Source organism: Talpa europaea (assembly GCF_964194135.1).
Source record: "Talpa europaea genome assembly, chromosome: 11".
In the NCBI taxonomy this organism is placed as follows: domain Eukaryota; kingdom Metazoa; phylum Chordata; class Mammalia; order Eulipotyphla; family Talpidae; genus Talpa; species Talpa europaea.
The window spans coordinates 27,617,771-27,644,729 of NC_140078.1; the positions used below are offsets into that span (position 1 = coordinate 27,617,771).

Here is a 26,959-nt window from a genome sequence, read left to right on the forward strand (position 1 = left end):
AGAAATAAGAATGTGTGGACTGAATCATTGCAATCTGTAACCTGTCCTTCTGGCAACTCTGATGCCTGCTCAAATTTGAGAAACACGGATTCAGGCAGTGGGTAGAGGTACTTGGAAGACATTGAATCCTGAGAATCAAGGGTTCATAGATATTGGAAATATTACTCTGGAGTCAAGGTACGGTCCTCACAGTTCAGTCGCCTCAGGAGACTCTTCACTTATTCAAGGAGGAATGCCTGGGAGCTGTAACTTTCCACTGAGAGCCTTCATAAGGTTTAATTGCTAATGTGTAGGTAGCAGCTGATACCGAGTTGTCCCTCCCACTCGTTTCGGTGAGGCTTTCAACCTCGCTCTCAATATTCTTAATTAATGATCTTCAGCTTCTGAAGCCATTTCATCAGTGGCCTCCTGTCCCAGCACGTTTCCCCTTTGAGCAGTCCTTGAAGAGGGTGTTATTCCCAGCAGTCAATTAGAAAAGGAAAGTAGAGGTGGCTCTAAACAAGTCCTGTGACCAATTAACTACCTCCCTTTATTCCTCTTTGTAGTTCTCTAAAAATGGGTCAGGGGAAGAAAAACTCGGACTCTTACCAGCAGACCTCGCCTGTGTTTGTCTAACATTCTTCTATCCCATTTGGTATTTCAATTTCCTGCCTTAGGCATGAATTGGTTGAAAATTCCCTTTGAACTCTTGCTCATTTTGTAGAAACTTGATGAAGCAGTGATGAAAGTAGTTACAGGATTGTTTCCTGAGCCCTGAGAAGCAAAGTAGGAAGGGAAATTCAGCACCAAACTTTCAGGTTCATTCTCTGCGAAAGTCAAGGGATTAGGAGTGATTACTATGTCTGCAGTAATAATTTTAAGAATTCTCCTTGAATTTTGTTTTCTGGTTTGATAAAGCAGGGTCATGGTGAGAGGGGTGAAAGGTGAAGGGAAACTTAAACTTCTTAATCCTCTAATTGGCAGTAACATTTTTTATTGCTTCATTTTCTATTTACGAGGAAAACACCTTTAAATAAAACAGTTCTATTGGGTCAGCCCTGTCCTTGGTAAATTTCATAGAAATTTCCCAGGTTAGTCCCTATCATTCCCTCACATGCAATCCTAAGGAGCCTTCTGGAATTCCCTGCGGGATGGGAATCCCCTTGCATCACCATGTACTTCCTATTATGGAGTTCCCAATGTTGTTTGCTCTTTTGTTTTTAATCTCTCACTAAACTCGAAGTCTGAACCAGGAGTCACTTTAGGGAAGTCTCTACACTGCCCAGTATAGTAGCCAGCAGCTACATGTCGATATTTAAATTAATTAATAGACTGCAAATGAACCAATTTAAATTAATTAAAATGAAATAAAATTCAGAATTTGCACTAGCCCATTTCAGGTGCTCAGTCCAGTAGCCATGTGTGGTGCTTGGCTAAGGGATTGATCTGTGAAGATATAGAACATTTCTTTCATCATAGAAACTTCATGGACAGTACTGGTCAATTTTGTTACCCTCATTAGTTGGAATATTGGAACTGCAGATGATATAGTTATCAGCTAAATACTCCCAGTTTATTAGTTAACTGCTGTTTGTTAACTATTGCTGTACTCCATTTTTCCTCTTTGAATTTAATCCTGACATCTCTGAGAGCAGGGAGGCCTGATTTACTCCCATTTTACCAATAAAGAGATTTGAGATTTAGAGGCTGAGAAACAGAAGAAAATGCAACCAGTGTTTGGACTGACATATACATGCCTGATTCTACCGCCCTTGCTTTTTTGTATGTTAAAGTGTGTAGGGGCAGGAATGACTACTGAGCAGGTTTTCTGATCCCATGCAGACCGGGTAAAGGAGGAGTCAGAGTCCTCAGTGTTTTTTTTGCAGGTCTTTTATTGGGATTACCAGGTACACGGCAGGCAGGGGTGCTGGGGGGCCGGGAGGCTGGCAGGCCTCCCAGCCCCCAGCAAGTCTTCACTCTATCTGGGCTCTCTGGCGTTCTCTGCTTCTCTCTCAGCTTCTGCTACTTCTTTCTCGGCTTCTTGGCTTCTGTTACTACTGGCGTCCCCATGACACCGCCCTTAAAAAGCACAGTCTTAACCCAGGTGAATCCCATCTACCTATGCCCACACCCTATTCCAGGTGCCCGCCATCAGGCATGAATTCAGGACAAGGATCCATCATCTATCCTGATGGCGGGAGGGCAGAAAAGCCTGACAATTTCTTTACCCTACAAAGTGTCTTTTAGTAAACAAGATCCCTATTCTTGAAGTCAGTAAGGCCATATCTGTAGAGGGACACAAAAATGACAAAATCAGTAACTGCTGGTGCATTGGCTAATTGAGTGGATAATTGATAAAATGCAGCGTCAGTATTTCCTGCATGGTTTTCATTGCTCCTCACCATTAAACCACTGTCCTGTAATAACAGTGTGATATTTATGAAGTTGTCCTTTTTCACAAGTTTATATACTACAGTTTTTACTGGGATTGAGTGGTGTTCCCTTCTCCACCTCCTATGGCAGATCATTTCCTGATTCCAAAGTTCTGCCAATCAGAAAGTCTCCCTTAGGTGAAACCAGTATCTATCCCCTATGATTTCTCTGTTCTCACCTAGTTCTCTGTCCCTAAGCCTAAAGAACCAAAAATGATCATTCTTTTACCTTTAACAGCCCCATTAATATTATTTTACGCTATTGTTTGCTTTTTTATTTAAATCATTGTACTTTCTTCAACTGATCCTCATAACATGAGTTTATGTGTTCTGTCTTGGTCTCTTTTATTCTAATACTTGATAATTTTTCTAAGTTTGCATATTGAAACCAATTGAGCACTAAATATGTAAAGCATAGCCATCAAAATGCTCACTCAGGCCACTACTGTTAAGGTACTCTAAAATGAAATTACCATCATTGACAGTCACAGTATTATAAGGCCCACTCACAGAACTTACTTTCATGACTAACAGTACCTCTGCTCAGGATATTAGTTTTTTTTTTAGTCAAATTTTTTGATCCATGTATATACAGTTGGTAAATTTCATCTAGTAAACTGATCTATCTTTGTGAGTCACAAAGATTTAGGTTTTTTTTTTTCCAGTTCCAGTTTTTGCTTCCCCATATAGTCACTATGTTTTACTATGTAGTATCATCCACCTATTTTGTGGACATGTTCATTACATCTTCATCCATGCCACTGCTAAAAATGCAGATCAAGATCAGTGTCAAGGAAAATACTCCTCATGATCTCCCTCCATTTTGTTGTTTCACCACTAAAGACTCATGTGGTTATGGCTGTTGAGCTAGTTCTGAATCCATTTCATCATCATTTCACCCAACCAGACACATTTGTACATTCAAAAGTTCATTCAGATAATATAAGCTCCTACTGTGTACTTGACCTTCTTGAAAGTAACCCTGTCGGGGTTTACCAGTAGTTTAGATGTAGAATAATATGTGAGAAGGAGAGGCATCAAAGATAACTGAAAAGTTTTTGACCTGGCCATCTGGAAGAATGGAGTTGTCATTTACCAAGCCAACTTTGCCAAATCTGGCGAGAGTAGGTTAGAGGGTGAAACATTTTTTTTTTTTTTTTTTTTCTTTTTTTAAAAATATTTATTTATTTATTTATTTATTTATTTATTTTTTTTTTTATAAATTTTATTGTTATATTCCCCATACAATTGCAGCCCCCCATTCTGACCCCAATCCCTCCCCTTCCGCCCCCGCCCCCCTAAAAGTGTCTCTGGTTCATAGTTTTTGTTGATTTTGATTTTCACTTTCTTATAGTTATTCATTTTCCTGGTCCCTTATTTAAGTTTTCTAGATTCCTGCTATGAGTGAGACCATCCGGTATTTTTCTTTTTCTTTTTGGCTTATTTCGCTGAGCATGATCCCTTCCAGCGCCATCCATGTTGCAGCAAATTGCATGTGTTTATCTTTTTTGAATGCTGAGTAATATTCCATGGTATATATGTACCACATCTTCTTGATCCAGTCATCTATTTTTGGGCATTTGGGTTGTTTCCAAAGCTTAGCTATTGTAAACAGTGCTGCTATAAACATAGGGGTGCAGGTGTTCTTTGGAATTGATGTTTCTGTGTCCTTTGGGTAAATACCTAGGAGTGGAATTGCTGGGTCATATGGAAGCTCTATGTTTAGTAGGTCCAGAAATCTCCACACAGCTTTCCACAGTGGTTGGACCAGTTTGCACTCCCACCAACAGTGCAGAAGAGTTCCTTTTTCTCCACACCCTCGCCAACATTTGTTGTTGCTAGTTTTTTTAATATGTGCCATTCTCACTGGTGTAAGATGGTATCTCATGGTAGTTTTGATTTGCATTTCCCTGATGACAAGTGATGTTGAACATTTTTTCATATGCCTGTTGGCCATTTGCATTTCCTCTTCAGAGAAGTTTCTTTTAAGCTCTTCTGCCCATTTTTTGACTGGATTATTTTCTTTGTTGTTGTTGAGACTCATCAGCTCTTTGCAGATTTTTGTGATCAGTCCTTTATCATTAGTGTTGGGTGCAAAAATGTTCTCCCAGTTGGTGGGGTTTCTCTTTGTTTTTGTTATTGTCTCTTTTGCTGTGCAAAAGCTCTTTAATTTGATATAGTCCCAGCTGTTTATCTTTGCCTTCACTATCACAGCTTTGGGTGATGTGTCTGTAAAGATGTCTTTGATGTGCAAATCACGTAGTGTTTCGCCTATATTTCCTTCTATATATTTTATGGTTTCAGGTCTTATGTCTAGTTCTTTAATCCATTTTGAGTTGATTTTTGTGTATGGTGTGAGGTGGTGGTCAAGCTTCATTCTTTTGCATGTAGCGACCCAGTTTTCCCAGCACCATTTATTGAACAAACTTTCTTTGCTCCAATGCATAGTCTTTGCTCCTTTGTCAAAGATTAGTTGACCGTAAACCTGTGGGTTTATTTCTGGATTTTCTATTCGATTCCATTGGTCTGTATGTCTGTTCTTGTTCCAATACCATGCGGTTTTGATGATTATGGCTTTGTAGTATAGTTTGAAGTCTGGGAGTCTGATGCCTCCATTCCCTTCTTTTTTTTTCAGGAGAGCTTTGGCTATTCGGGGTTTTTTGTGATTCCATATGAATTTCATCAATAATTGTTCTATTTCTTTGAAGAATGACATTGAAATTTTGATTGGAATAGCATTGAATCTGTATATTGCTTTTGGAAGGATGGCCATTTTAATAATGTTTATTCTTCCAATCCATGAGCAGGGGATGTCTCTCCATTTCTTTGTGTCTTCTTCTATTTCTTTTAACAGTGTTTTATAGTTTTCTTTGTATAGGTCCTTTACCTCTTTTGTTAGATTTATTCCCAAATATTTGATTTTTTTTGTTTCAATAACAAAAGGGATGGTCTTTTTGATTTCTTCTTCTTCAGATTTATTGTTTGTGTATAGGAAGGCTACTGACTTTTGCGTGTTGATTTTGTATCCTGCCACTTTACTGAACTGATTGATGAGTTGAATTAGCTTTTCTGTGGAGTTTTTGGGGTTCTCTATGTATAATATCATATCGTCTGCAAATAGTGATAGTTTGACTTCTTCTTTTCCTATTTGGATTCCTTGGATGTCTTTCTCTTGTCTTATTGCCCTGGCTAGGACTTCCAGTATTATATTGAAAAGCAATGGTGAGAGTGGACATCCTTGTCTTGTTCCAGATCTTAATGGAATTGCTTTCAGCTTTTCACCATTGAGAATGATACTGGCTGTTGGCTTGTCATAGATGGCCTTTATGATGTTGAGGTATGTTCCTTGTATCCCAAGAATTTCAAGGGCTTTTATCATGAATGGGTGTTGCACTTTGTCGAAAGCTTTCTCAGCATCTATTGATATTATCATATGGTTTTTATATTTCTTTTTGTTGATGTGTTGGATAACGTTGATTGATTTTCGGATGTTAAACCATCCTTGTGCCCCTGGAATGAATCCAACTTGGTCGTGGTGAATTATCTTATGGATACATTGTTGGATTCTGATAGCTAAAATTTTATTGAGGATTTTTGCATCAGTGTTCATTAGGGAGATTGGCCTGTAGTTTTCCTTTTTTGTGTTGTCCTTGTTCGGTTTTGGTATTAGTGTAATGTTGGCTTCATAGAACGTGTTTGGTATTGTCCCTTCCTTCTCAATTTTTTGGAAGAGTTTGTGAAGGATAGGCACTAATTCGTCTCTGAATGTTTGGTAGAATTCATTTGTAAATCCATCAGGTCCTGGGCTTTTGTTTTTGGGGAGGTTTTTGATTACCATTTCAATTTCGCTAATTGTAATTGGTCTGTTTAGGTGTTCTATTTCTTCTTTATCTAGCTTTGGGTGATTGTAGAGTTGTAGGAATTTGTCCATCTCCTCTAGATTGTTAAACTTGTTTCCATATAACTGTTCATAGTAGTTACTGATTATTCTTTTGATTTCTGCTGTGTCCGTTGTGATTTCTCCTCTTTCATTGATGATCCTGTTTATTTGTGCTTTCTCCCTTTTTTCCTTTGTGAGCCTGGCTAGGGGTTTGTCTATTTTATTGATTTTTTCAAAGAACCAGCTCTTGGTTTCATTGATCTTTTGGATTGTTTTTTTAGTTTCAATTTCACTTATTTCTGCTTTGGTTTTTATTATTTCTTTTCTTCTACTGGTTTTGGGGTTTTTTTGTTGTTCTTTTTCTAGATCTTTGAGCTTCGAGATTAGGTTGTTTCTTTGCGTTCTTTCTTGTTTCTTGATGTGAGCTTCTATTGCTATATATTTTCCTCTTATTACTGCTTTTGCTGCATCCCATACATTTAGGATATTGGTGTTAGAGGGTGAAACATTAATAGTTTGGTTTTTCAATTTGTTAAGTTGTAACTGCCTATTTGACATTTAAGTTGAGTGTAGAGTAGGAAATTGGACATGTGTGCCTGGATCTGAAGATGGTCCAGGCTGGAGCAAAAAGGTTAGGCACATGAACTGCCTTGAAACAGTACATGAACTGCCTTGAAATCTAAAATCTTAAGGCTGATAAGTGTAGATGGAGATAGAAGAGGTCTGAGGACTGAGCCCTGTCCAGTTTATATGGAAGTGTGCTTGGTAAAAGCTAGAAAAAGAGACTGAGAGAGGCCAGAAGGAGAGAAGAGAACCAAGGAAGCATTGTACGCCTGAAGTGAGGATTTAAGGAATGCAAGCCACTTGGTTAGATGGTGCTGAGAAGGCAAGTAAAATGAGAGGTCATGAGCTGTCCATTAGATGTGGCCACATGGAGGTCATTGGATGCTGTTTTGGTGATTTGGACAGAGCTATGTTCATAGGAAATTTTGTCTGATTTCTTGACTGAGGTTCTTGTGTACTTTGTCAACCACATTTCATTAATTGTCACAGTCTAGGGAGTCTTGTCAAAGAAGAAAATGAGGCTAGTTTTCCCATAGTTAGATCTGATCTCCTTTAGTAATCTGTTAGGGATTAAGTGTATATCTAGTTAAGTCTGTAGTTAAAAAATCTGTCTTGCTGTCCTTTTTGCAAAGTGCAGCCTCTCTAAATTCTCAGTGCAGCCCCTGTGCTGTTCTTCATCCCAGTGGCTGAACCATGTGCAGTGCCCAATCTCTACATGCCCTGGGAGGGTCCCTAAGCCCAGGGATCTGAACTTATTGAAAAGACTGAAGTGCAGTTGTATGACCTGTCTGTTCTGAGCTTACAACCTCCTTCCTTTCTAGCCTTTCCTTTACATTTCTTAAGACTCTGCCTTGATCTGGCTGGTAGATTCTTTTGTCCCTTGGATTTCATTCACCATCTTTATCATCCTAATGTTTAAGATGTTGGGGAGGCATTCTGTCTGTGGTTCTCAGCCCTGGAAGGTTGTTTTTTTTTTATTTTAAGGAAAATTAGAATTTGAGTTTCTTACAACTCTAAAGAAATTATCTTCTTATCAGCATGATCTTCTTTACTTGTCAGTTTTACTTTTTTTTAAAGATTTATTTATTTATGCACATAAGAACAGGGTACAGGTCGGAGGTGTGGAGGGGTGGGAGGATTCACCAGAGACAGAGTGGGGAACAGAACAGGCTGATTGACTGAAATACACTGCTGAGGGGAGCAGCGGGCAAGTCAGCAGAGGTCAGTTGCACCATGTGGGTATCTCCCAGGCCGGGGATCAAACTCATGCTGCAGTGGCTGCAGATAGCTTCATAGGTTGTGTCTTAACCCCTTGCGCCACCAGGGAGGCCCCATCTGTGAGTTTTAGAATTGCAGTATACTCTGCTGAGTTGTCACCTTCCATTACAACCTAATCAGATTTTGTTCTTTCCTATTGTAACTGCCATTAAATTTCCTGTGTTGTATTAAATATAGCATTAGTTGTCCTCAAAGAGACATAGTGACCTACAGCAGTGGTTCTTAAATTTGAGCATGCACCAGAATCACTTGGAGGACTTGCTAAAACAAGTCCTCTCATATATTATTATGATTGGGTTTTCTGATTGGGTTTTCTGATTTAGCATATCAAAATAACGTCAGGAGATGCTGATGCTGCTGATATATTTTGAGAACTAGAGCACTAGTGGGTCAATATCCTTAAGGTTGTATACATAGAGCTTTCCTGAATTGGCAGACCCAGGATGATAAACATAGCTGATGGCAGGGAGAAGGCTGGTACTTGACATGGTTGGGCCTCTCTGAGGCTCTGTTGTTTCCAACCCTTGCATAAGTGGAAATTTTTCATGTGCAGAAGGCCTCAGGAAGTTGTGTTTTTGCTCTGCAGCCAACTTGGATTCTGCTTGTCCTCCTGTAAAAGCATTACCCTTACCCAGTTTAGAAGAGCCAGTGTAGTCCCTTTTTTTTTTTTTTTTTATAGAGGCATGCTTTTATTTATTTGTTTGCTGGTTTGTTTGTTTGTTTTGTTTATACATGCACTGGGTACAGTCAGAAGCGCGGGAGGGTGAGAGAATTCACCAGAGCCAGAGCGGGGAGCAGAGCAGGCAGAAGGACCGAAGTACACTGCTGAGGGGAGCAGCGGGCGGCAGGAGAGGTCTGCGCGCCATGTGGGACCCTCCTCTGGTGGCCGGGGAGCAGCCGGGGATCGAACCGGCGCCGCAGAGGCCGCGCGCAGTTTCGCAACCCAGCGCTCAACCGCTGCGCCACCGGGGAGGCCCCAGTGTAGTCCCTTTTATCAACACTACTTACACAATATCAATACTCCAGAAAAGACTGAATGTCAATTTATTGGACAGAGAATGCCTGTCACAACTTTACCTGACAAGCCTTTTTGTTATATTTGAAAGTAGATAAGAGGATTCTAAATAAAAAATATTAATGCGAGGCATTCCTTTAAATTATTTTACATGTAGCCAAGTAAACAGTATTCCTGCAAGTCATCCAGAATCCCCAAAGTATTCATCAAAGAATCTTAACACCCTTGACCCCTCCCCCCACTGCCCTCCATGGAGATAGAAAAATTGTGCACCTATCTTTCATCTCCTTCCTTCTAGAAATCTCCCTCCAAGTCTAACCATCCTTTAGAATAATCTACAAATTACATACATTGATCGCTAGGGGAATATTTACTAGGTTTTCTTTTTCTTTTATTTTTTTCCATTTTGATTGATTTATAAATTTGCCATGGAATTCTTTAACTCAAAGGCTGCACTTATTTTCTTTATTTCTTCTGAATGTTGAAGACTGTCAAGATTCTTCAGGGATATAAAAGAATATTTTCTAACATGTTAACTCTTAGAAAGTTTAAAATGAAATCCACATTCCAAAGCTTGATAACACATGCTGGATAAAATTGTGAACAGAATTTGTGGGGATTAACACCCTTCTTGTTTGCCAAATTCCCTTTCCAGATTCCTAAATGGCTGGCCATAATTGGTCCTGAACATGCTCTTGATTGGCCTAAATGCTGCTATCAGTGTTACTTGTTCTAGCCACTTAAGATCTTAAGACTTTTAAGACAAGTTCCCTATAGACAACTACATAGTAATTTCCATCAGGTTATCTTTTCATGTTCTCGGTTGGAGAAATATATGAGAGGAGAATTCATATTTTTACCTTGTAATCTGATGTGATTATAAGCCATCTGTTCTTCTTCTAAGAAGCAGTGTGTGGCCAGAGTAAAACTGTGTAAAGGAATTATAAGGCATTTATTAGCTCTTGGTAGAAATAGGTGGAAATCTGTGCCCTATCTTTCGTAAATCTTATGAAGCTGACAATTCAGAGTTCATTTAAAATGTTCTACAGTTTGAGGCAAAGATTACCTTTGGAGAGAAAAAAAAAATGTAACTCTTTCTTGAGATCTTTGTATTGCTGCTGGCCTGTGCTAAAAGCCATGGGTCTGTGTTCTCTCATTTAATCCTGAATACAACCCCAGTAAGGTGTTTTCGTCATTGTCCCCAGGTTACATTGAAGGAACTCAAGCAAAATCTGGGAGCACTGAGTGCAGGCCAGGTATTTGAAGTCAAATCTGTCCTACCCCATTGTTCCTCATGGCTGCATATGCTCTGTACGCATGCCAAGGGCCAGTCTCCTGCTCAGTGTCAGCCAGCAGGTGACAATGAGAAGAATGTTTTCTTGAAAATCATTAGGAAAAGTGTCTAAAATGCTGTTAGTTCTTCTCTTTCAAAGGGAGTGACTTGAGGTCTGTTCCTCTTTGCACTGTTCATGCAGTGACAGATTTTAGAGTCTGTGATTCAGCCTCAAATATTACCCCAAGGTTCTAGTGGCTTAACATAAAAGCACTGGTTTGCCTTTGCTTTATTCTCAGTGGCACTTTGCTTTGTTTCCAAAATATTACCCAGGAGACTGTGAGCCACTATGTGATCATTCTAGACAAACCAACTGAACCTTTTCTTAGTAGGAGACCAGAGACATTTACTGGAAATCAACCTGTTACTCTGTCACCTCCTTTTAGTTGTCATCATACCTATTAGCTGTAGTTCCCCTTACTTTTCTAATCCCTTTGTGATTTGTTCCTTACCCATGTAGAATCTTTTCCCAACCATAGCAATGATCTGCTAAGGAAAAGAAGAGACTGGAAATTTGTACCTTCCTGACAGAAAGAATTCCCACAACAGTCACCAATCAGGAGAGAGAAACACCCTCCATTCCTGATTCCTGTTCTCTCCCCACAACTCACACCCTCCACTGCATCCTTTTCAACTAGAAAAGCTTGAGCTCAGAATTAGCCACCCTTTGCAACCAAGGAAGGCCCACATATGTTCCTTCTAAGGGATGTGAATTCCTATCATCAACCAGATTTATACAGCTTATTCTACCTAATGATTGAAAGGTGGGATAAAGAACCATTTGGCATAGGCCAGTAGGCCTAGCACATTTTCTGGAGGTGACAGTATTCTGAACATCTGTGAGGCAACCTTCCTTGTAAGCCGTGAGCTTGATTCTGTGATGTTTCTGGTTCTGATGACAGGGTGCAGGTGATGGTAATCCCTCCTAAAGAGAGAACAGGGTAGACACTTAAGTAATTTTCTTCATGATTTTTTTTTTCAATTACTTAACACTGTTCGCTGCCACCTATGTGCCAGACCCAGTATTAGGCACTGACAATCCCAAAGGTCACAAAAGGCAGCTTCCCCAACAGGTAGCCCATGGGAGCTGGATAGACTAGGTCTATCCTGCTGTGTGGTATTCCTTAGTAGAAGCATGAATAAAGTGCTGTGGTGGCAGAGAAGAGCTTAATCTTGCCCGAAGGTGTTAGAGAATACTCTAGGGAAGAGCTCACTGATTGCTGAGACTTTTGCTTCAGCCTACACTACTGAGTATTTTCGTGGCCCATGGCTTATACCATGATTTCTAGCCATGTGATGGGCATTTTCTGATTTGTTGCCAAGAGCTCAGCACAGCAGGAAGTTCACTCTCGTCCTCTATTCCAAAACAACATTGATCTTACTGCTATACCTGGGTGGCCCAGAGTAAACTGATGGAGGACAATACAGATTGCCAGATTCAAAGTGACTGTTTTGTAACCTTGACTGGATGACAAGTATTATGTGTGCAGATAGAATCCAAGCAGATGGTTGCAAACCAAAACACAACCAGGGGATAGAATCTTAAAGTAGAAGTCACCTTGATGGATATCTAGTTATGTCCACTCATTTTAATAGGGAAATTGACACCCCAGGAAGGGGAGGGTGGTGACACATCACTCCTAACCTGAGGAATCATTAGACCAGATTCTTGGCCTTGGACTTCCTGGGCTAGACCATTCTCCCTTTTGTCATCAAAAGGCTTTCTCCAGGCCTTCTCTGTGTACTGTGGTCTCGAATGCAGGCTGTGTCTAATTCTGTTACTAAGATTATAGAGTGTTCCTTGTACCTGGCCTGACAAGTATTGCCAGGTTGGCAAGGCACCACAGCAAACAAAACGCAGCCATGATCACCAGGGATCTTCTAAAAGAGAAAGAGACCTTTTAAGTTTCAATGTTTCCAGAACATTTCGTGGTAATAATTTGGGTTGTCATGAAAATTTAATGCAATAATGTATTGAAAGGACTGGATGTGCAATGTCTGGCACATAGCAAGCAGTCATTGAATGCTGACTTGTTCACTATTAATAAGTTTTTGCAATTGGACTAAAGATATAGTCTGTTCCTATAAAATGACTCGACTCTCCCATCCCCTGACATGTCTGGTGGCATATGCCACCCCAAAGGTATACTGTTTCTTTTCTTTAGTGTAAACTCTAAACTTGGATATCTTGGGCAAGTATTTTAATGAGATATAGGCCAAGGGGGTTAAATAGACAAAATATTTGTGTTGACTTTTCTTCTGTTTTAACAGATGATTGCTCTTACTACCCCAGTCCCCCACCTCACCTTCCCTGCGAGTTTTTGCCATCATCCTCTGCTATATTCCTTTCCATCTCACGCTTCTCTCTAACCACTCCTTTCCACTCTTTCTGGAGTGGGCTGGGGCTTCAGCCAGTCACTGCACTCTTGTTCCAGTAGGATGGAACCCCACAGTGGCAGCTTCATTATCTGAGTTCTCAGTGCCTCCCTTTAAATAGGGAGCCAAATTGTCTAGAGCCAAGTGACCATGTTCAGCATCCCTGCTTCAGTCACCCAGCACTAATGGGACAAACATGGCTGCCATCACTCATCATTGAGGGAACCAAGGACCAGTTCCAGCCTTAAATGTGCGCCTACCCCCATGGGCTCTGGAAGTGAGTCCTGAGTGGCTTTCTACAGGGGGATAATTCTTCAAAGTAATGCATGACAATGGTCTTTGGAGTCTAACAGATTTGGATTTGCATCCTGGGTCTACCACTGTCTGTGTAATCTTGGAGTAGTCAGTAGTCACTACTCCATTCTCTGATTTGACTTCCTTTCCTATAAAATATGAGTAATAGTTGTGTTCCTTTATAGGCAAGTGGTGAGGATTAAATAAAATACTATGAATAAAGCTTATAAGGTACAATACCTAGAACATCAGTGTTCTGTATTGATTTTAAATATTTTAAATGGTACTTTTTCTTTAAAAAACACGTGACTTTTAAATTTCAATCTGTAACAGAGTTGTAGTTTGTTTTATATGAAAATATTTAATATTTAGCAGACTGATATTTCAGGAAGACAATTGCCATGCTTTGTCATGATGGTCTTTGGGAGAAATGTCTTTATATATTGCGCATCAGCAATGATTGAGTTATCCTCAGCTCTGATTTATTCTCATCTATGAACTCTAATTGGCCTTTTGTTTTTGACATTGGTAATAGCAAATTCATAGCTGAATACTGCAGAGACTTGGGGATATAGTGGGAATTTTGTACAGACCTATCATTGGCTTCATTTTATAATTTTAGCCATTTTTTTCTGATGTAGCCCATTTTTAATCTTTTCCTCAAGTCTTTTCCTTTTTAGGCACACTGCCTTAAACCCTTAATGCCAAATGAGTGTAAAATGCCAGTGCCTACCACCACAGACCCTTGTGCATGAGTGGCCTGTGGACAGCCTCACACATGCCTTGGGTGCCACCCTTGCTTTCTTCCTTCAACTTCAATCACATCCTCTTGTTCTGTCTTTTGAGTATCGCTTGAAGCTGTGCCACCTTCTTGACCTGCAGATCATCTCCCATCGCTCATTTGGCTTCTCTGTTTCCACATTATCAGACTTTGTTCTGTCCCCAAAGCTTGGTGAACTCTCCAGGCCTCTTTCCCTTGTGGATGTCTTTTCTTTGTCTTCCTCCACTGCTTGTCATTTTTTTGTCAGGACTTAGCTGAGACACCAGGCCCTCTCCCCTGGCCTTCTCCAGGCAGAGTTGTCCCTTGTCAACCACTGGCCCTTTGGGTGTGTCTTCTGGTCACATTCACTACACTGCCCCGTTGCTACTCTCCATCTCTCTCTGTGTCTGGCCCAGTGCCCCTGTGAGATTCAACAGGTATTGAAAAAAGGGAAGGAGAGAGGGAGGGAAAAAGGGAAAAAGGAAGGAAAGAAGAAAAGGAGAGAGAAGGAAGGAGGGAAGAAGCCATTCACATTTCTCAGCTCTGAACCTGCTTCTGAGAGATATAATTGTACTTAAGCTTTCAGCATCATCTTATTAACCCTATGTGGGACCATTGGCAATTAGGCCAAATTGGGGTTTGTACTGTACAAGTGCAGATATTTAAAGGAGGTAAGACCTTTATATTGTGCTTACAGGCCAGTAAATCCAAATGTGGCATTGACTGGGTTCTATTAACCTGTGTATTTGAACACTTATTTTGTATAACCCCCTAAAGTATATTATCTCATTTCATTGTTGTGTTAGCAGCTTGAAACTATTATCCCTGTTTGACAGGTAAGAAAGTGAAACATCAGAAGAGTTAAAAACTTGCTCAGGATTACACATGTGTGTGCTTGAGAAATGTTAGTGTTTTGCCTTTATTTTACATTTAATTTAAAATTAGAAGATAAGCTCAGTCACTTTTGTAGATTTAGAAATAGTTCAAATTAAGTTGCAGTTTTGGAATGCTTAGGAAAGAGATAGGAAAAAATCATCAGCTTGCATGGCTGGCAGTGTGTTTTAGGGTAAAGTAAGCCTAGCATCCTTGTATTCCCTGGTGAGTTGCCACTGGTGGTGACATAGTTGGCGCCATGCTGAAATTAGGAGAGAGGAAGTTGTTTTATGATGCATGTGTCTTGAGCTGAATCAGAATGACCTTGACCCCACAATGGGCTCAGAGCCCTCAGTTTGCAGATAAGACTAATTTGCCCAAAACTCAAAGCTTGTTTATTCTGCACTTTTCCTTCCTTTCATAGATATTAAGCATTTAGTGTGAGCTGGGACTGTGCTAATCTCTGAGGTGCAGAGTCCACTGAGGTATGGACCAAGTCTCCACCAACAGCCTAGCAGGGAGGCGCCTACATGGACTAGTCACATAATGGAATAAGCATGGGGAGCATGTACCTGAGTCAGAGGGGGCAGTGACAGACTTCAGAAAAGCTTCACAGAGGTGTCCACATCCCTGCTAGGATTGGAAGATTCACTGGAGTTCACTGGGTATGGGCGCACCAAGGAGCATTGGAAGCATAGGGCAAAAAAATTGCTTGCCCTAGAGCAGTGGGAGAGAGGGGGAGAGCTGATCTCCAGAGGCAGGTGCTCTGTGCTAAGAGCTGCAGAAAGTGTACTGCTCCCATTTGCATGTGGGAATTATCCTAGTAGAGGCATAGAGAGTTCATACAGGAACACACAGGGCAGTAGTCCTATATTCCCAGTGGGAGATGGTGTGAGGTGCTTGCAGGGCAAGAGAGAAGGGGTGTCACTCTTTAAAAAGTAAAATCAGCAAGACTTGGTGACTGATTAAGGAGTGTTAGGGAAGGGAGATATGAAGGGTGACCGCCAGGTTTCTTCCTGAAACCTCTGTAGGGACCCTGGCTTGTTAAGTCACTACCCAGGGCATGGATGTGAAGCTTCTAGTTGCCTTTAGGCTGTTACAGAGGTAACTCTGGCCTGTATAAAATGAGCAGTTCTGGCCTAAGAAAGAAGTGGTGGTTACTGTGTTGCTCCCCTGCAAAGAGAGCTGGAGAGCTTCTCTGCTGAGAGTAGAAATAACCTCCTCCTAATTAAGGAGGAGAAAAGTGGGGGCTGGGCTGCTGGCAGCAGTAAGAGGCTTTTTTTTTTTTTTTTTTTTTCACTTCTGTTTACTCATGGGAGAAAAGAAGCAAAGCTTTGAGAGCAGAGAACTTTAGAAAGGCAAAATACCTCTGATTAGTGTGGGAGTTTGAGGGAGCTCTTGCTAGAGAGAACTCGGGACTGTAGGCTACAGAAGGGAACCTCTGAGGGGGAGGGGACTGCATGCCTGCCCAGCCCTGGAGGCCAGCAGAAATCCCCTGAAAGTCTGATCCCCAGAGTAAGATTTAAAGATTTATTAAAAAAAGAAAAGACATTCTAATCAGTCTGTTTACAAACAAACTTACACTTCTCATCCAAGTTATAAATGACGAGAAAATACCAAATTGGACCTGACTTTCTAATATTTTTAAGGAAAGTACCAAGTACGTAGTATCACATCAAGTTGTTCAGCATCACTATTTTATTTATTATTTTAAACATTATTTTTGCTAATGAAGAAGGGGTAGCCGAGAACTTGACTTCCCTGGAAAAGCCGGATAGAACACCTATTGAAAACCACGTAAAATGTGTGAAAAATCTGGAATCTGTTGAACTTCAAGGACCAGGACAGAACTGAGGCTGGTGAACTTGGATGGAAAAGTAATTACATCTTTATCTTCACTCAGTTCTAATAAATCTAGTTTTTATTGTGAGGGAAGATTCCAAAACAACAGTATTAGAAATAATCTGTTGTTATTAGAAATCACAGTTCTTTTAATATTGTATTATAGTTTTGGCAGATATCTGGAATTACATCATTTATTCTTATCCCACCACTTCAGATTTATTATAGTTATTGGATCTACCACTATGTGACAAAAGACTATGTCTTAATAACCAAGTACATATATTACTATATCACAGACTTTGGCTTTTAAAAATTTGGATAACCATACTTCAGTAAAATTTCTTTTCTTTTTAATATTATGCATTGTGTTTTCTGCATTTAAAAACATTATTATGAGCGGGTTTCGTTAGCTTTACAGCTGATCAAAAGAGATCCATGGCACACTAATGGTTAAACCCCTGGCTAGGATGGTGTAGTTGTGGCATTCAACCTCCACCTGGTGGCAGCATACTCCTTAAAGGTTAAATCTATAATCAACGGTGTGAAGAAACTTTTTAAATAACAGTAAACTTGAATATGGTTTTCAGACATTTTTGACTAGAACCCACAGTAGGAAATAGACTTCACATCCTAACTCACAGCAATCATACTTAAGTTTCACAAAACCTTAACATGTGATACATTGACCTTCTTTATTGTACTCCAATATTCTCTGTGATTCTCTTTCATTAAAACAAAATGCTGGTTTCGACATGCTACTTTGTAGTTAGTGGGTCACAGTACACTGTGACATCTTAGGAAACCAACTCTCAGCATACTTCATGGTGTGCTACTCAGTGAAATTTACTTTGCTTTCCCCTAAAATACCCATATGTTTTCAGGGTCATAAAACTTACATGTTAAATAATTGTCAACAAATATGAATGTAGCTTTTACATAACACTTAAAAATTATTTATATTGATATATAATTTATGTCCAGTGAAGTGAACTGATCTTAGATGTGTTCTCATCAAGTATACAAAACATTTTCCATCACCACACAAAGTTCTTTTGTGCCTGTTTCCAGTCATTTCTTTCCTGGGCAATGGGTGTTCTGATTACTTGCACCTACATTTAGTTTTGCTGTTCTAGAGGTTTCTGTAAATGGAATCAGTATGTATTCCATACTGATAAGTATGTATTGAATCAGTATGTATTCTTTGATCCTAGCTGATTTTGCTCAACATAATGTTTCTAAGATAGTCCCTGTTGAGTAGATCAGAAATTTGGTGACTAGTGTTTCCTTACATGAGATTACCATCTATTTATGTACCTGTTGAAAGACTATTGGTTTGTCTTCCATTTTGGCTGTAATGAATAAAACTTCCATGAACTTTTGTATGCAGGTCTTTGGGTGCACATGTCTCATCTCTCTTAGGTAAATACCTGACATAGAATTGCTGGCTTAGTCAGCACTAAGTATATGTTTAAACATGGAAAACTGATAAGCCATTTGCCAAGGTGGTTGAACCATTTTACAGTTCCACTAGTGATGTATGAGAGTTTGGGTCAGTAAATCCTTATTATCATTTGGTGTGGGGTCATTCTTTTTGATTTTAGTCATTCTGGTAGGCAGGTATTTGTATCTCTTGGTGGTTTTAATCTGCATTTGCCTGATGACTGATGCCGTTGCATTTTTTTTCATTTGCTTATTAGCAATTTATCATATTTATAAAGTCTTTGTTCAAGCTTGACTTGTTTTCCAAATATTGATTTATAGGACTTTTGGGGATACTATTACTATATATCAGATATATGTATATATGAATATTTTCTCCTAGTCTATGGCATACATACTCATTTTATCAATGTCTTTTCATGAGCAAACATTTTTAATTTTGACAAAGTCCAGTTTGACAATTTTTTTCTTCTATATTTAGTGCTTTCTGGCTACCATCCAAGTAGTACTTTTCTACCTTGATATATGAAAGATAGTTTGGGCTTTTATGTTTAGCTCTATGAGTCATCTCAAATTAATTTTTTGTAGATGGTTTGAAGTGGGTGTCAAATTAATTTTCTTACATAGTTATATCTGGTATTCTCACACCATTTGTTGGGAATTACTACCTTTATTATTGATTTCTAGCACAATATTTTTTAAAAAATTGTACTAGTCAGAGAGATATAAAAGTGACTTTTACCTTTGGGCTATCAGCTGACCCCCTGGGCCTCATAGACCATCCCCAACCTAAAGTCTTACTCTTCTGTTATTTTCTAAGCTAATGCTTCCACAGTAACCTTGAGACTTTCAGAATTTACTCTACTCATAAGGTGTGAGGATTTATAAGGCTACAACTTTTTATAGTATATATAGCTGTGCCACAGAACCACCAGCCTCTTAGGGCTATTTAAGTTAAATTAAAATTAAATCAAACAAAAGATTTAGCTTTTCAGTCACAGTAGCCACATTTTAAAAGCTCACTAGCCACATATAGCTGTTGACTACCTTATTGAATGGTGCAGATACAGAATATTTCCACTTTTTCCAAGGATGGTGGGTGGTACTAGCCTATAGAATAAGAAAGGAGGCAGGCTTTGTACCATCTTATAGTATATTTAGTGAAACTTATTTAGCATTGATAACTGTCATTCAACAACTACCTTTCCCTCCTTGTTTCTTTCTTGTCCCTTAGTGTGCCAAGGTGCTTTAAAACCTTCCCTCCTTTAAAACCAGTCAAATTAAAATTCCTATTTCTGTGCTAAGATGTACTGTCACAACCAATTCTTCTGTACATCTAAAAATACAATAGCTTATATCTGTTCTTTCCTGTCTAGAAGAAAGAATTTCCCTAAATGTCCCTGGAATCATTCTTTTCTGAAGCTTACTTGGTGGTGACCAATTTAACTTTTCTCCGTGGTTGAGACTTCTGACTTCTCCCCGCAGGGTGCCACCCAGAGGTGAATATTTGTCTTTTCTCTCTTTATTAAAGTTGTATTTCTCCTTAGCATTTCTACCATCAGTATTAAACTTGCAAAAAGTTGTAGGTTATGACTTGTAGGCCTGTCTCATGCTAACATGTCCAGTGGTGAACTTTGTTGCCATTTCATCATGAGCAACCGCATAGGAATTTGTGAGATTTTCTCTCATTGTTCGCTGGGCATGTACTGACTCTGCCATTCATGTCTTTCAGTGTGGGAAATTCGCCGTCCTGGTGGATCTTCATGTATCACCAGAAGGTTCAACCAAAGATACCAGCTGGTTTAATGAAAAGAAGAAAGAGGTATCACCAAACTTTTTTAACTATTTATATGCAATTAGCTATTGCTTGAAAAAATAGCTCCTCTTGGCTTTCATTTTCCTATAGTGGACAAAAACTGAGCAACACTTAACCCTTGAAAAATAATTGTATTATTCCCCATGACAGAGATACCCTGTTTTTTTCCTTCAGAAACTGGCACATCCATATACGTTTCATATACTACTCTTTGTTTTGGAGTAAGGAGTTCTTTATATTAAAGAAGAAGTTAAGGTGACTATTGCAGTTAAGTAGATATTTTAATTTGACTGGTTTTAAAGGAGGGAAGGTTTTAAAGCACCTGGAACAGGTGTGGGGGTTCACATAGGCTGATCTTTCACACCTGTCTGAAACCCTCAACTTCCGCACTTTCATCTTCTACCATCCTTTTATTAGTGTGAGCCTTTGACAACAAGTATAGAGACATTTGACATTGTGGCTTCTTTCTCTGCAGTCAATCAGTAAAACAAATAGTCACTTGGCTGGGAGTATCACATTTAACTTCCAAAGGCCTCAGCCTCCCCATCTGTAAAAGAAGGGGTTCCAACAGAGACTGTCTTACCCCTGGCTCTCTGTTTCTGCAGGCACAATTGTTGTTGTGTAGTGTTAGAAGGTGCATCTAGCTCATCACATGCCCTGCTTCCTTTTCAGATTTCTGCTCACTAGTGGCAGGGAGAGCAGGCAATGACTTTTACGTAACTTTGAAAATATTAGAACACTTCGCCTCCTCCATGATAGTCATTTGTTGCTTTTTAGAGGTTGAAATAAAAATAAGTTTACTGAAGTTGTTGTGTGGAGAAGAAACTGGTGATAGTGGCACACACACTCACACCCACACCTAGATACTGTGACAACTGTTTTCAGTTAGCTTCAGCATCTCCTATGCAACTCACCTTCATATAATTCCAAGCTTTGGCTCACCAACACATGTCCCATGATCCAAAATAGTTTATTCATTTCCCCAGAGTGACTAATGTTCACCCAAGGGGACTTCACCCATAAGACTTCTGACTTGACTTACATTAACAGAATTTCTAGATTCCCTCATTCCAGCCCCAGATTTCCCTCTGTTGTTTCCCAGCTTTGCCACCTCTGCCTTAGACTTTTGTTGTTGATAGTCAGTTTTGCCAAGAGTCAGTTGATTTAGGCTTTACAATAAAGCTATGAGTATGTGAATCACCTCCTAGCCAAAGCATGAGGCTAGATTTTTCCAGGGTGCCACACACAGCTGCACTGCTCCACCTAGTACCTACATCCGGGCAGCAGGGCATGACTTAGCAAAGATGCTCAGTGCACGATTGAACCTGCACAGCTCTGCTGCAGTGGCAGCTGTAATAGGCAGATCCTGCCAGAACTGAACTTTCCTCTCAAAACAAAGTTCACAGTTTCCACTTTTACTTTAAGTTGTTCCTTTAAAATATGTTCAATGACATTAAAACTGCTGTGGGATAATTCTTGTGGTGTGTGTGTGTGTGTAAGATAGGAATTGGGCAAAGAATATGACTTTAGCCTGTAGTCAATGTCCCAATGCCTTTTTCTTGTGATTGGAATTTCATGAGAAATCAATTTGATTGCATTTTAACAGTCATTTTATACAGTGAAAGTCTCTCTCTTTTTTTTTTATAGAGAGAGAAATAACAGTTTTTTTTCTTTTAAAGATTTATTTATTTATGTATATAAGAGCTGGGGTACAGGCCAGAGATGCGGGGAGTGAGAGGATTCACCAAAGACAGAGTGGGGAACAGAATAGGCAGACTGACTGAAATACACTGCTGAGGGGAGCAGCAGGTGAGACAGGAGAGGTTTGCTTCACCATGTGGGTTCCTCTCTGGCCGGGTGGGGATCAAACTCGTGCTGCAGAGGCTGTGGATTGCTTCATAGTGCGGTGCTTAACCCCTTGCGCCACCAGGGAGGCCCTACAGTGAAAGTCTTAAGAATATCCAGGCCTCTTCAGAAAAAGGAACTACTTACATGTATTAAACATATGTTTATTTTAGCCAGCATGAGTCGTCTTTGTACCCAAACAGTTGAACTCAAACTGTTCCATCTGTAAACTTGAGGCAAACATGAGCCCCTGTTAGCCCAGAGACTTCATGTGTAGCTCTTTCTTTTCACCAGTTTTTACTTGCTCTTCTTGTCTGCTCCTCCAGTTTAGCTAGGAATTTGTCTCTTCTTGTATTGCTCTGGTGATGAAGAGAATTCCTGTCTAGGTGTGTGGTGTCAGCAGCTGTTAGGGTATCTTGACTGCGCATAGTCCACCTTTCACTCGTCAAATCTGACTCATGGAAGGAAAGCCCCATAACTATAGGGAGAAAGTTTATGTGTATTTTGTTTTATTTTTGTCTTACTATTTTTAGTTCTAACCTTATAGGGCATTTATGGCCAAATTTTAACAATCCTTGTTTCCATGTATGTCTTTCACATATTTTTTAGCTCAGTCATAGTTGAACCCTGCATGTGAAGCAAAATTCTTTAATTGTTAAAACAACAGTATGAGGCAAGGCTGCTTTTTCTGTTGTGTGAACAATGCCAAAACACTCGACTGTAAATGGATCTCTCTGTATTCCAAAAGGCATTGCATCTTCAGGCTGCAAAATGAGAGCAGGAGAGAGGAAACCAGTGTTGGGATTTTACCTAGAAATACCCGTTTGTGAATTAAATATGAAGGGCCCTCTATATTGTAAAATCTGTATTTACATAAAAAAAAAGCGTCACTGTCATTGTCCTTCGAAGCAGGAAGCACTTTAAAGCTGTTCTTGTTTTAATTTATGAAGATTCTAAGAGATCAACCTGAGATGACATTACAAAAACCAGTGAAACAGGTTTGAGGTGACTTCGGAATCTCTGGAGACTTCCATAATCTTTGGGACTTGAACCAGAATTATCGGTCCTTACACATCAGTTCTTGATCTAAGTTAAGAAATGCAGATTTGTGTGCAATTTTTCCTTTCCCTATATCAGGTTACATTTTATTTTTTTGGTTGTGTAGTTAAAATGGACCATGTCTTCCTTTCATGTGGCTGGACTTTTAAAGTTTTGTTTTTCTTTTCATAAATAAAACCAACATATAAAAAACAATAGACAGCTCCAGAAATTTGCTGCTGGTACAGTATGTTGACATTGAATCAAAACCATGTGTTTCTCTAGTCTAATAAATATTAATCTGCATTAAGAAACATGAGAATTTAAATTATTTTCACCAATATATAGGTGAATATAGTGTAATTTTCACAATAAAGGGACATATATATTATCAATAAGAGTGGAAGAAAATCAAAATACTGATTCCCAGTTCTTTGTTCAGCACATCACTCGGTGCTGCAGGTGTGTAAACCTGAGGCCAAAAATGAATGATGTTTAGATGAAAAGAATTTTTGGAACCAAGCTTCAAAAGTGAGAAATTTTTCAATGTAAATCACTGTTTCTGATTCCTTTTAAACAAATCAAAAGAGCTAGTGACATTGTGCCTTGTATTCTCACATTGTGACAGTCCACTGAGCCCTTGAGGGGCTTCCCTCTATTGTTTGAGGTCAAGAGTCCCTCTGAATATGTGTGGGCTCCTTTCTTTGCCCACAGGCCCTACCTGTCCACAGTGGGTATGTCTATGGGTCCCTTGTCACCAGCCACTGTTGGCTCTATTTGACGTCTCTCTATTTGTCATATATAACTGATTGATATTTATGTAACAAGTCATTACCTTAATGATGTCATCATTTTGTCTCACTTTTTTTAAGATTTATTTTATTTATTTATGCATATAAGAAGTGGGGTGTAGGCCAGAGTTATAGGGAGTGAGAGGATTTACTAGAGACAGAGTGGGGAATAGAACAGGTGTATCTACTGAAATACACTGCTAAGGGGAGCAGCAGGTGAGACAGGAGAGGTCTGCTGCACCATGTGGGTCACCTCCCTGGCTAGGGATTGGATTCACGCTGCAATGGCTGGTGATAGCTTGATAGCACTAAGACTTTAACCTATGCGCCACCAGAGAGGACCTCACTTTTTTTTTTTTTCCATGAAAATATTTTTATCCTCCTTTTAGAGGTGTGAGACTGAGGCAGAATGAATTAAATGAATTCCTCAAGTCACAGTGTGAACTAACATAGTTTTGAACAAACCTCAGTAGCAAATTTAAATCTGTGGTGTTTTCTGTGACTACATGTTATATTCTTTTCATTATTGGTGGCTAAATTAAATACAAACAGGATGAAATGTTCAATGTTGGCTTTTTAATATGCACAATGTTGACCTTTTTTGGCATTTTACCGAATTAGAAGCTGTATCTATTTTTTCAATTTACTTTAGGAAGTCTGTTTACTGTTAAAAGAAACCATTGATTCAAGAGTTAAGGAGTACTTGGAAGTTCGTAAACAGCACAGACCATCAAATACAGAATTCACAAGATCCAGTCCCTTGTCCTTAAAAGGTAGGCACAGAGTACTTTGATTTTGGATAAAATTTCTGCTTTGTAGAAACAGCAATTATGTTTGACTCTGACTGTCGTGTTAGTACAGTGATAAATTTAAAAAATATGTTCCAATGAAGATGCTCTGTTTGAGTAAAGAAAATTAACTAAGAAAGCCTTGAAGGGCTTTTAATGGTAGACAAAATGTCTACCAAAAATGGTAGACAAAATGGTAGACAATGGTATAAAAATAGGAAATAAAACATTCCTATGGAAACTGTAAATTCTTAAAAGGATTTTTTTTTGACAAGTAGTCTTACAAATGGATGCACATTAATATTGACTTGATTTGGGGTTTTATGCATTTTTAATTTTTCATTATGTGCCACCCTATTTCAGAGATTCTCAGCTAGGGGTGATTTTTTTTCCCAGGAGACATTTGAACAATGTCTGCAGACAGTTTTGGTCTGTCCCACTAGGATGGGAACAGTGGTGGGGAATTACTGGCATCAGTGGATAGAAGCCAGGGATACCACTCAATATCCTGCAATGCACAGGACAGCCCCTCACAGTATTATCTGGTCCAAAATACCAAGGGTACTGAGATTAAAATATCCTGCACTATTTCCTAATAACTCTTTGAGAATGGTGATGCCTTTGAGTATTATGTGAAGAAGCTAAGGATCTGTAAGATTAAGAGACATCCTCTTGAGAACAGAGATTATCTTGTTTATTTGGTATCTTCTACTCTTACCTCCCAACCCCCATATTTAGCCTAGTGTCCGATACACAGATTCACTGATACGTTGAATGAAAGAGCGTTGTGTGACAAATGACAGACCCTAACTCCAAATCCAGCTCTTCTGACTCCTAGCCCAGTGTTCTTTCCACTATGTCTTTGTATTTTTAACTTTTTTACTTTAAGTCAGCATTTCGTCACACTCCTTATGGTACAAATATAGTCAATCCCATGTTAGTTGTCAGAGTACAGCAGTTGACTGCTGTGAAATAGGTTATGCTAATGCAGTACATCTCTAGAAAATGAATTGTAGCCACCTTTGAAAGCATATGGAATCCGAAGTGTTCACTTGAGCACAGCTGATTAATTTTACTCAAACTGAAAACCTCAAACAAATGATGTTTTCAGTCCAAACAAATATTGTATTAGACAATACAGTAGTCTGTTTTTTCACTTGTACTAGTATAAATCACAGGAAAAGCCTTAGGAACTTGCATCTTTTGTATCCCAGCAGACCAGGATAGTCTACTTTCTCACTGGTACAAAAGGAGGTGTTGTCAAGGCCCTTTTCTCCAACATGGTACTTACTTGGTCTATACTCATTCTTAACCAACCCTCCTCCTTGCCTTCCTCTCCTGACTGAAGAAAACGAGAGCATCAATTTCTCAGCTTCTCTCTCAGCCAGAACACAGTACTGGCCCCTTTCCTGGGCCCATGTGGGCAAAAATAATTTGTTTACAGACAGAAAAATAATCTTACTGTACATATCATTTTATAGCCTATTTTTCTAGCTACAAGTCCTTTAAAATACATCATCATTTAAGACTTTTTAGTTTTATTTTGATAAACTATACATAACATAAAAGTTACCATTTTCACTATTTTCAAGAATACAGTCTAGTGGCATTAAAAATATTTACATTATTGTACAACTTTCACACTATCCATCTCCAAAACTTTTTCCATCATCCCCAGTTGAGTTCTGTACCCATTAAAGAGTAACTCCCTGTCACTCCCTCCAGATCCTGGTAACCACTATTCTACTGGTGGCTATAGACTAGGTACCTCATGTAAGTGGAATCAAATGGTATTTATCCTTTTGTGTGTGGCTTCTTTCATTTGATTAATGTCTTCCAAGTTGATCTGTGTTGTAACATTTATCAGAATTTTATTCCTTTTAAAGACTGAACAATATTCATACACACACATATCTATACACAAACACAGACACATAAAAACATGCCATTTTGTTTATCTCCTTATCTGTCAACGAATAGAGGTTTGTTTCCACCTTTTGGCTATTGTGAATTATGTGCTGTGAACGCTGGTATACAAATATCTGTTCCAGTGCCCGCTTTCAATTCTTTAGGAATATACCTAGAGCTAAAATTACTGGATCTATATGTTCAGTTTTATGAGTAACTATTACAGTCCATTTTTTCAGTAACTATTATACTGTTTTCCATAGTGACTGCACCATTGCATATTCTCCCTAACACGGCCCAAGTATTCTAATTTCTCTGCAACCTTGTCAACACTTCTCTGTTATTTTGATAATAACCATCCCAGTAGATATGAGGTGGTATCTCACCATAGTTGTAATATGCTTTTCCTTAAAAAGTAGAGATGTTAACCATCCTTTCATGTGCTTAATGACTATTTATGTATCTTTTTTGGAGAAATATCTATTTATGTTCACGGCCCATTTTTTAATTAGGTTGTTTATTGTTTTTATAGGGTTCTTTATATATTCTGGATATTAATATCTCATTAGATATGATTTATTCATATTTTCTCCCATTCTGTGAATTGCCTTTTCGTTTTCTTGATGTTGTCCTTTGTTTTTTTAAATGCTCGACATCACTTCCTTTTTTTTTTTTTTTAAGATTTATTTATTTATTTATGCAAG

The 26,959-nt window shown here is 39.0% G+C and overlaps 1 protein-coding gene across 1 annotated transcript in view; it reads left to right on the top strand.

The window, feature by feature from the left end:
• SLX4IP (SLX4 interacting protein) overlaps nucleotides 1-26,959 on the top strand; it is a gene marked incomplete at both ends in the record, with an annotated part of 157,692 nt that overhangs the window by 76,173 nt on the left and 54,560 nt on the right. Inside the window, 2 exon segments of the mRNA XM_084247716.1 lie at nucleotides 19,802-19,891; nucleotides 24,212-24,332. Of these exon segments, the coding sequence (XP_084103842.1) occupies nucleotides 19,802-19,891; nucleotides 24,212-24,332 (211 nt within the window).